Source organism: Chelon labrosus (assembly GCF_963514085.1).
Source record: "Chelon labrosus genome assembly, chromosome: 12".
Lineage (NCBI taxonomy): Eukaryota > Metazoa > Chordata > Actinopteri > Mugiliformes > Mugilidae > Chelon > Chelon labrosus.
The window spans coordinates 13,410,365-13,421,581 of NC_140345.1; the positions used below are offsets into that span (position 1 = coordinate 13,410,365).

The following is an 11,217-nucleotide window of genomic DNA, read 5'->3' on the forward strand; positions in this document are numbered from 1 at the left end:
TTTCTCGTTCAGTTTTCTCGGTCCTACCCGCCTGGTAACCTGGTAGGTTAACTTGAACCTCACTAATTGGCTAATCAAACACCTGTCCATACAATTTACAACACAAGACTATGGTGCGTTCAGGAACCATGTTGAACATTGGACATTCCATATACTTAATGAACCTTCCCAAATACGAGTAGTCTTCTATGTAATTTCTGCAATTCATGCCGGGGGCCAGATTAGATCCTCTGGCGGGCCAGTTGGACTGCCTGAAAAAATGAGAAAACACAGATAAAACATTTTAATTCACACCTCTGTATGATTTTATTAACATGTTGTGGAACTGACAGTTCACAAAAATATTGTTTCTGATCAGTGACTGAGTACCTGATTAATACGGTCGATGAGGGTGCTTCCTTCAAATATTCATAAATGCAGATATAGTGAACTCATAAGACACTTAATATGACATTAATGTTCTCTCATACATTTATATGTTTAAACTATTTACTGTAATCTTTAACAGCTGTGCTATTATCTGCCATTCTGATGAAACAATCTTTAAGAGGAAAGAGGAAATTCAAAAGGCTTTGTGTCGTTAAAGCGAAAACTGCGTAAAATTTAACTAAAGAATCATCATTTCCAAAGAAACTGCTGCAAGAGCTTCATGCTGTTTAGTTGGAACACATTATTTGATCAGATATACAATGCACAACAATGAACAACTGCAAGCACATGCACATTGATGGGCATGAAAAACTTTGTCAACAATGTAAGTTTCAGGAGGAGAGAAAAAGGAATGTTTTGTGATGTATACAGAAATATTTTACAACTTTCTTGATTCTCACTTCAACAGCACGGACATGGACAGCTCCTCTATGCGTTACATGTTGGCGTAGATTGCGTCATCTCCATCATCCTGCACAGGAAACAACATTAACTCACTCTCTCTCCTCTTGCATGCACGTGTGTCATGAACAAATGAAGAAAAGTTTATATACCTCCATGTTGCCATAAATATGATCATTGGAATAAATGCCTTGGCATCCCACGTCATCATAGGTCTCTTTCCTGATTGATGGGTGCAGAAAGCAAACATGTACAGTTATTAAATGTACATATAAAGACACTGTGAGGTTTGTATTTGATGTGAATTAACGTAAAACCTTTGTGTCGTGGCATACTGAGACGCTGAGAGCTCCAACTCTTTGTCTGCCTTTGTGATGCTCATGTCAGGCTCTGGTGTGTCTCCAGATCTCCTCCTACTGGCAGAATATTGTTTTTTAATTTGACCACACTTTATACAAACACTGAAGCCTGGTTTGACTATTATAAGCCATATTGTTGCATTGTATTAACAAATGCCTGATTTAAAAGTATATATTTATTGCTGGTCTTTTGTTTAGTGTTGTGCTTTTATATTAAACAAACTGGTGTGGTCGACTTACATTTGAACACAATTCTAAATGAATCCATTTTTCTATAGCAACTTACCATTTCTTAACAACTATCACTGCTGCTACAAGGATCACCAAACCTCCAGCTGCTCCAGCAGCAATGTAAATATACAGCATGTAACCTGTCCAAACAGAGATCATAGAGTGTGTCCAAACACAGTGGTGACAATCTACATATGCTGCATTCAAAGTATTTCTTACTTTTAACAGGCAGGGAGAGCATGACGTTGGCACTGCCCTGCGTGTTGTTTGCCAGACAGTGCACATACATGGAGGACCCGATGTTGACTTGTAGAGTCCCGATAGTAAGAGAGCCATGCTGCTCTACTTTGGTGCTCAGGTGAACTTTGTTGGGAAGCACAAAATGGATCATACTGGGAGGATTGGACTCAGCCATGCACACACACTTTACCATGTCCCCCTCTGAGGAGCATGACGAAGCATTCTTAATCTCAGGGGCATCTGCAGGAGCAAGAAATGTACATTTATTATATGTGTTTAAATAAAAAAGTCTTCTTCATCACCACGGTTCTGTAGTTTTTTACTTACATAGCACATTGAAATGCACAGAGCTTGAATTGACTCGTCCTAGTTCATTAACTGCAGTGCAGTACAGCGGCCCTTTTCTGTGTCTAGAGACACTTGGAAGGATGTAGATCGATCCCTTGTGCACTTGAGCACCGGTTTCATTGTGCCACTCGTAGCTTCTGACAGGAGGGTTAGCATCACTGGAGCATTTCAGGTGGACAGTTTGTCCCTCCTCCACATCTGATTTGTACTCAACCTTCACATTCGCTGGGGCATCTGCATAGAAACATATAGATGTATATACTAGTCGATAATGGAGGATCAATGAAGGCTATTAGCTGCAAGTCACCTTATTTCTTTATTTGTTATAACTGAAATACTCTTTTGGTTAAATACACTGCAGATCTAAGAAGCATCACATCCATGTCTGATTTATGAAAGAAACTGCATTAGCTGTCTGCAGTTTGTATTAAAGCCTGTATAGTGGAGTCTGTGCTGGGGGTTGTACCGACTAGTCGACTTTACTGGGCGGCTGTGGCTCAGTAGGTAGAGCGGGTTGTCCACGAACCACAGGGTTAGCGGTTCTATCCCCGGAATGTGCCACATGCCGAAGTGTCCTTGAGCAAGACACTGAACCCCCAGTTGCTCCCAGTGCGTGGCACTGGTGTGTGAATGTGTGTGTACTTGTGTGAGCGAATGTGTAGTTCACACACCAGTGCGTGGCACTGGTGTGTGAATGTGTGTGTACTTGTGTGAGCGAATGTGTAGTGACTGTGACTGTAAAGCTGGACCAGCTGTAAAGCGCTATATAAAAGCAAGGCCATTGACCATTTACTGTTGTGCCATGAAGTCAACATGAACTAGTTGCCGATCATGTGACAGTAATAACAGGGACGCCCTGTCACTTAGTCAATTAACAACTTCACTAAACATCCTGCAGAGAGGAGGAGGCTGCGCATCAACAAGCTGGTGACTTTCTTTGTCTAAAGTTATTAGACCTATTAGACCATCCCTCGAGACACACACCAATCAGACATAACATTATGACCGCCTGCTTAATATTGTGTAGGTCATAATGTTGTGGTTGATCAATGTATGACTAACATGCTTAAAGAAGATTTTAGGGCAAGATGACGTCACGTGACTGAGAGGATGGCGTGCTGAGCGCTCCTACACACCGCTCTCCTCAAAATGTTTGATTTCGCAGTTTAAAGGTCATTTAACTAACAAAAGTTCGAGATTCGTGATGATAAAGCATAATCACAAGATTTGGCTGTATGTCTAAAGCTGGGCCTTCCCGTGAAACAAGATCTATAGTGAAAACTAATCAGCGGCGTGCTGCAATCAACCAAATCATGGACAAAGAAGAGACACCTGCATGGGCGCAGCACCTTCTGACTGAGTTTACAAACCTCAGATCTTTGTTTGATACTAAAATGACTGAAGTAACCAACTCAATTAAAGATCTGAAGAAGGACACACGCGCCATGAACAATAGAATCTCGAACGTGGAAACTAGGATCGGAACTCTTGAGTCTGATATCAATTCCGACAGCGAAAAGGTGAAAGCCCTGACCAAGAATATGGGCGCTCTACAAACAAAAATGGATAATATGGAAGCTGAATTTCGGAAGAGAAATCTGATGTTCATGGGTCTACCCGAAGGTCTAGAATCAACTCCTGGTGTGCTGGATGATATTTTGAGATACATTCTGGACCTCAGTGGCGAGGAACCGGCACCTGAGGTGGAGAGCCAGCGGCGTGCCCGGCGACCACTGCCGGGCTCCGATGAACCTCCCCGTCCTTATATCGTGCGCATTCTGAGATGGAACGACAGACAGAGGATTCTACAATCAGCGGCAAATAAAAAGAAACTTGCCTGGGAAGAGAAAGCATTCTGGATACAACAAGACTTACCGATGGAGCTCAGGAAAAAACGAGCGGAATATGACAACATCAAAAAGACGCTACAAAAGGATAAGTCTGTGCGTTACGGCATCCTGCATCCTGCGCGCTTCATTGTCACTATCGAGGGTGTGACGAGTATATACAAGAACGCAGTGGAGGCTGCTGAAGACTTGAAAATGAAACTTCCTGAAACCTTCAAGGACTGGCCCTAAGCCTACCACGAAATGACCGACGAGGCCTTTTCAACTGCACCAGCGCTAGTAAGCCCGCCTCTCTTTATTGTAGCCTTATCTGTCCTAAACTCCCTATTTAAAAAGGGATGGGAATATGTGAGGGGTTGAGTGCATTGATAACGTTGAACTGGGTGACTTTTTGTAGGCTTGCCTACTCATTTAAACCTTACATTGAACACAGAACTTCATTAACGCTGGTGCTCAAGCGGATTCTCCGCAGGTCAATAATTTGAGGATTGAGCGGAGTGGGTTGGAACAGCTATGCCCTCTTGTTATGCTCACGGTCTGGTGATGGACTCTGTATCCATTGCCTTTTTTCTTTTTTGTTTTTTGTTTTATGGCATCGGTGATGTTTGTACGTATTTTGTATTCTTTGTGTTTATGTTTTCTCCCCTTACCCCTATATTTAGCTGCAGGGACGATTTAGATGAGTTGCACATGTACAATGGGTTCTAATGGTGTCCAACTGATTAGCTGGAACGTAAATGGCATTTCCAATAAAACAAAAAGATTTGGAATCCTGTCCCATTTGAAATCCTTGTCATGTGACTTGGCGATGATACAAGAGACTCACACGAATGCATTAGAATCAACCAAGTTGAGACAAGGATGGGTGGGCCAGGTTTATTCGGCACCAGGCAATGGCGCCTCCAGAGGAGTATCGACTTTAATCTCTAAAAGAATTTCATTTCAATTAATAAAGCAAATATCTGATAAGGAAGGTAGATACTTAATTCTATTCTGTCTGTTGCAAAACGAAAAATGTGTTTTGGTAAACATCTATGCCCCGAACACGGGACAAAATACATTCTTGTCTAAAATGAATATTTTGCTGGCTGAATTTGCAGACTATCCCATCCTTATGGCTGGTGACTTCAATTTAGTTAGTAATGCTGCTGTGGATAGGTCTGGACGCCCCCTCCCTGTAGACGGAACCTTGTCTGGTGCACTGAAAGAACTGCAAGAATCATTTGCATTAATTGATGTATGGCGCACAGTTAACCCTGATAATCGTGAATACTCCTTTTACTCATCGGCACATCTCTCTTACTCAAGGATTGATTATATTTTATTTTCACAACGTTTGGTTTGCAATGTCATTGATTGTAAGATCCATCCCATTATTTTATCTGATCATGCTCCCCTGTCTGCTCTTTTTGTTCCAAATGTAACTAATAGTAAAACCAAACAATGGAGATTTAACAACTTGCTACTAAGGGAACAAGACTTTGTATCTATGATTGAGGAAAGAACGCAAGAGTTTTTCAGCATTAACCTTACATCAGTTGTTTCTATTCAGACTGTTTGGGAGGCCTATAAGGCTACGTGTAGGGGCTGGATCATAAGCTATGCTTCGGCTAAGAAAAAGGAGAAAATGGCAAAGAAACAATGTCTAACTAACAAACTCAAAGAACTGGAATCTAAACACATGATGGACTCCACTAACACCCAGTTAAAAATAGCTGTTGATGATGCTAAAACAGAACTTAAAGCTATTTTACATGAAGAAAACGCATTTGCATTATTCCAGCTGCGTTGTAAAAATTATGAATCTGGTGATAAGGCAGGTAAAATGCTTGCACTTAGATTAAAACAACAAGAAAACCGCCAAGCAATTTCAAGTATTTACAATAGTAATGGAGCTTTAGTTACTGATCAGCTTAACATTAATGCAGCTTTCACTGACTTTTATAGTACATTATATCAAACAGAATGTTGTGGGAGTGAAGAGGAAATGGAACGCTTTTTCAAAGATATTAAACTTCCAACTATCTCTGTGCACGAAAGAGATTCACTTGATACTCCAACTTCGGAAAACGAAATCCAACTAGCTATTAAATCATTGTCTACTGGAAAGTGTTGTGGAGATGATGGTTATAGTAGCGAATTCTTTAAGTGTTTCCATGGCGCTCTAACACCCATCATGAAAATGTTATTTAATGACATTGTTTCAAATCAATCCATGCCATTGACCATGCGGCAGGCATCGATATCCCTGATACCAAAGCCAGGCAAAGACCATCTCCAAATGGGTAATTATAGACCATTGAGCATCCTAAACACGGATTACAAAATATTCGCCAAGGTTCTCGCTATGAGAATTGAAAAGGTAATTCCTTCTCTGATCCACGTTGACCAAACTGGGTTTATAAAAGGCCGCTACGCGTCCAACAATATGAGAAGGCTGCTTCAGATCATGTACTCGGCGGAGACCTCTCGGCACCCAGCGATAGCAGTGTCGCTGGATGCCGAAAAGGCCTTCGACCGAGTAGAATGGAAATACCTGTTTTACGCTCTACCGAAGTATGGCTTTGGCCCCTTCATCATGAATTGGATCAAGGCACTATACTTTAAGCCAACTGCCACTGTCAAAACGAATGGCATCAAGTCCAACCCTTTTGAACTTCATTGCTCTACTCGCCAAGGCTGTACTGTGAGCCCTCTAATTTTCATTCTAGCACTTGAACCTCTGGCGTGCGCAATGCGAGCACAAAAGGAAATAAATGGTATTAGAGTCGGTGATTATGAATACAAAGCCAATCTTTTTGCGGATGATATTTTATTGACATTATCAAAACCATGCCAATCAATTCCACAGGTGTTAAAGATCATTGACTATTTTGGTAAATTTTCTGGTTATAGAGTGAATTATAATAAAAGTGAAGCCATCCCCCTTAACAACTCAACTTTTCAATCTCATCTAGGTACCGCCCCCTTTAGCTGGAAATTAAAAGGAATGAAATATCTGGGAATCAAGATCCAGGCCCCTATCGATAAAATGGTTGAGTTAAATGCTGCAGATTTATTAAAGACTATGAGGGAGGACACTAAGAGATGGACCGTGCTGCCTTTATCCCTCTGGGGCAGATCGGAAATAATCAAGATGAACCTTTTACCTAGGTTGACTTTTCTAATGTCTTCTATCCCACTAAAGTTCCCCTCTAGCTGGTTTAAGGAAGTTAACAAAATACTTTTTGGATTCCTTTGGAATTATAAAAAACCTAGGATTAGTCAGAAAAAACTAACCAAACCACGGTCTAGCGGTGGAATGGGGCTACCAGACATCTACCAGTACTATATTGCATTTAAATCACGATATCCTTTACAGTGGGCATATAATACAGAGAGACAGATGGGAAGCTGGGACTGGCTGGAGGAACAGTTAATATCAAAATATAACAATGAATTGACAGCAACAAGTCTATGGTACAACCCCTCTAAAATTAGAATGAAGAACCCAGTGTTGAAGTTTTCATGTGAAATAGTGACCATTCTACAAAAGCGCCTGTCCTTTAATGGATACTCACTACCTTCATGTCCACTGTGGCATAACCCCTTGTTTGTAGCTGGTGGTGAAATTCTTAGAGACAGATTGTGGCAGCAAAAAAACTTAAGTCACGTGGGACAAATTGTAGACAATGGGAAAATGATAACCTTTAATCACTTAAAAACACAGTTTGGTTTGACCGATTTAAATTTTTTAACATACAATCGAATCTACTCTATTATGAAATCATTGTTGTCCAAGGGTATACAGCTGGGGACGAGTAGAGACTTGGAGAACAAACTAATAGCAGCCATAAAAAGAAAAGGCACTGTGTCTACCATGTATAAATTACTGTCTGCAATGAACCCATGTACAAACTTACAAACTAAATGTCAATGGGTACGTGGCATGGGTTTGCCTATCTCCGAATCACAATGGAATGCAGCACTTAGAAATAGTACAACCATTTCAAAATGTGTCAGATATAAGATGATCCAGTTTAAAATAATTCATAGGGCTTACATGACCCCTGAAACAATGAGTAAAATTGATCCCTTGGTGTCAAATATGTGCTGGCATGGTTGTGGTTCGGTGGGAACACTAATGCATATGCTATGGAATTGTCCTGCTGTTAAACAATTCTGGCAAGATATTGTCAATGATATAACATCCGTACTCAATACTGAGATTACACTCTGTCCAATTGTGTGTCTTCTTGGAGTCGATATTGACGGTATACAGTCCAGAAATATACAAAATATTTTTGCACTTGCTTTCTTGGTGGCAAAAAGGACTATCCTTCTTAATTGGAAGGAACGCAAAAACAACTGCTTCAGTATAGATCTCTGGCGAAATGACTTTATGGACATCCTTGCTATGGAACAGGCTGCCTTGACTCTCAACCCACTAGAGAGGCCTAGTGCTCTGCAAGGCCCCTTGGACTATATGAGAACCTTAATGTATACTTAATGTGTATTTAACTGCAGCTAACCTTCCCTCCCCTTGTCTTTGTTTTGTAATTTGTCTTTGCCATTGTCTTGTATTGTCATTGTGTGGAAAAGCAATAAAATTTAAATATAAAAAAAAAAAAAAAAGAAGATTTTAGGTATACACAGGAGATAAACACTTTTTACAAGCAGACAGTGCAACTGAGTTTTTTCCAGTGTAGATGTACACGTGATGACTGTCAGTCTTGTGACAGTGACAGAACCTACACTCAAGAGATGTTGCTTTTATATATAGGTTTGTGTGTTCAGTTAGTGGAACAGCTTCCACCCTGGGGAAAACTAAGTCATAACTATAAAGTGTTACCTCTCTTTGGTCTCATTTTAATCTCTGTTCTCTTTGTTTGCTCGTCTTTGCTCTGATTTGATCTAATTACTTTCAGAATATTTGACAATTTTCACTTGTCTTTGATTGTATTTATATTTCTTCATATACATTTTATTGTCTGTTTGAAACCATGTAGGTCTCAGTGTCAGAAGCATTTGTTTCATCATTACTACTTACATTTTACTTGAAGGACCTTGGATTGCGTCTTCAGCGGCTTTCCATTGTGCATTTGAACGCTGCATCGTAAAGACTTGTTGTGGTCAGCACGGTTTGGGCGAAATGTCAGAGTAGATGTTGCTTTCCACTGGCCGTCACTGAACACTTGTGAGTGAAAACGCTGCTCTCCAGAGTGACTCCAGTTGAAAGCAGGAGGAGAGGTTGGGCAGGAATAAAACACAGAGCAGGATGGAGACACACTCTGACCCTCACTTATCTCCTCAACCATAGACAAGGTGATGGGTTGTGATTCATCTGTGTTAAGAAAGATCACAATAGGTGTTGGCAAAGATCTGATGTTGTATTGTAACTAACAGAGAACACTTGTCTACTGGATTGTTTTTTTATGAAACTTTGAATTCTGGCATTGCTTGTTTTGATATTAAACAGCTTTAGTCCACACATATGGACTACAAAAGATATTTCCTATATTATTTCCCTCACAATAAAGATTCAGTTAAAATATAAGACTGTTAGAACAGGAACTTGACCTTAAAACAACACTTTAACTTGCCATCTGTTTCTACAAAGAGAATTTCCACTCCATATTCTCCCCCCATGTACATTAATTCAGAGATTTTCATGCCTGCTTTCAAGCACTGGGACAAATAGGAACCTTTATTTTTTCAGTATTGAACATCTGTGTAAGAGAAAAAAACTCTTTTGCAATCAGTTATTTAAAGAAAGAGGATATCAGTGCATTATAATAGCACAAATGAGGAACTAGGTAATAGATTCAAATGAAAACAAACGAAAACTAAACAACAATTGTTACCCTCACAGTTTGAAAACTAGGTTTTATTTTTTAGGTTGTGCGGTTACAAATTGAATTTGCCAAATAATGACATCTGAAATAATCCAGAGAATCAAACACTGTAGGATACCGCGGATGAAAAGATGTATTAGTAGTGCCCATTAGTTCCTTTTACTTAAGTAAGAAAGTCAGAAACGTAACTAGTTATAGGAGTTAAGACTGATAAACTACAATTAAAAAAATAAATGTCATGATAACAATACTGGAATTCAAGCCAGAAATATAGGAATTACTGTCACTATATAGTTTTTACTGGAGGCTGTTCATTTCACTTACCAATTATTGAGATGGAAACTTTGTTTTGTCGGTAGGAAAATTTGTCGTAGTCTTTCAATTCAATTCTGAAATGAAAAGGCCCTTGGTCACTGGACCGAATGTCAGCAATCTTCAGAGAACAGTTCTTGTGACTGACATCTCCCAGCAGCGTTGTCCGATCCCGATAATTCTCCAAGATATTTTCCTTGACTGGGTGATAGATAGAGCGATGTGCATCGTCGTTCCAAATCCCAGTGTAACCAGAGATTTGTTTATTTTCTGGCTGTGGGTAATCAAATGAGCAGGGGATGATCACACATGACCCAAGGAGACCTTTAACTGAGGACGGCACCTTAGCTGTCCAAGATGAGCCATCGGTTTGAGTAACTGTAACACATTGAACAGTGAAATAGAATAAGCATGGAGTCAATGAATGAATGTAGTAAAGTACAAATTCACCTGAATATTAAATTGTTTTGCAAAAAAAGGAGACGCATAAAAAAGACAAAAAAATGACTTTTTAATTCTACTGTTAGTTTGATTACAGCTGAATATTCACCATACAGGAGGTACCATACCTTGAATGCAAAGGCACACAGAAAACAGAGACCGTGTTAGAGCTTCCATCTCCACTCTCTTGTGTCAGGGTCAGACCTGAAAATAAAATGACAAATAGGCGTATGCTGCTGTCATTTCCCTGTGGTGAGAGATGACTTATCGAGTTTCCATTCCACTTTTAACTAACCAGCAACCACTGTGATCACACAAAACGAAACCTTTGCCTCTTTAACCCTGAATTGAGGGAGGTGTATCCTATTAATAATCATTTATCAGAATGTATTTTGTTATTCTTTACCATGTCCAAAAGTTTTTTATTCACAGTGTGTGCTATACTCACTATCCATTCCTTAGAAACACATACAGGAATTAAATTTTTTCCAGTAATTGTGACTTCTCCAATTTTATTTTTGCATATTAACCACACGATACACACAAGGGTCAGCAAATCTGATTATCAGGGTTTGACTTAAGTGTTTCATCAGTGTCTTTACAATCAGCAACAAAATTAAATTTATGTACTAGTTTACATATGCGTGAGGCAATTATCACTGTTTAAAGTTGTTGTTGTCATTTGCTGACTCCTTATCAGATGCAGCTGTGACAATGTCAGCTTAGAGAGATGGAAAAACTTAAACAGTAGCACATAGTAGCGCTGCAATCCAT

General features: G+C 39.8%; 1 protein-coding gene across 1 annotated transcript; it reads right to left on the reverse strand.

The window, feature by feature from the left end:
* Positions 1-221: 221 nt before the first annotated feature.
* Positions 222-10,620, reverse strand: LOC311497571 (sialic acid-binding Ig-like lectin 14; the record flags this gene model as incomplete). The annotated part of the gene is made up of 9 exons (XM_084557883.1): positions 222-251; positions 984-1,053; positions 1,113-1,247; positions 1,477-1,561; positions 1,641-1,901; positions 1,989-2,243; positions 8,886-9,179; positions 10,015-10,380; positions 10,572-10,620. 9 exons carry the CDS (start codon positions 10,618-10,620, stop codon positions 222-224), a joined length of 1,545 nt encoding a protein of 514 aa, XP_084414009.1.
* Positions 10,621-11,217: the final 597 nt, after the last annotated feature.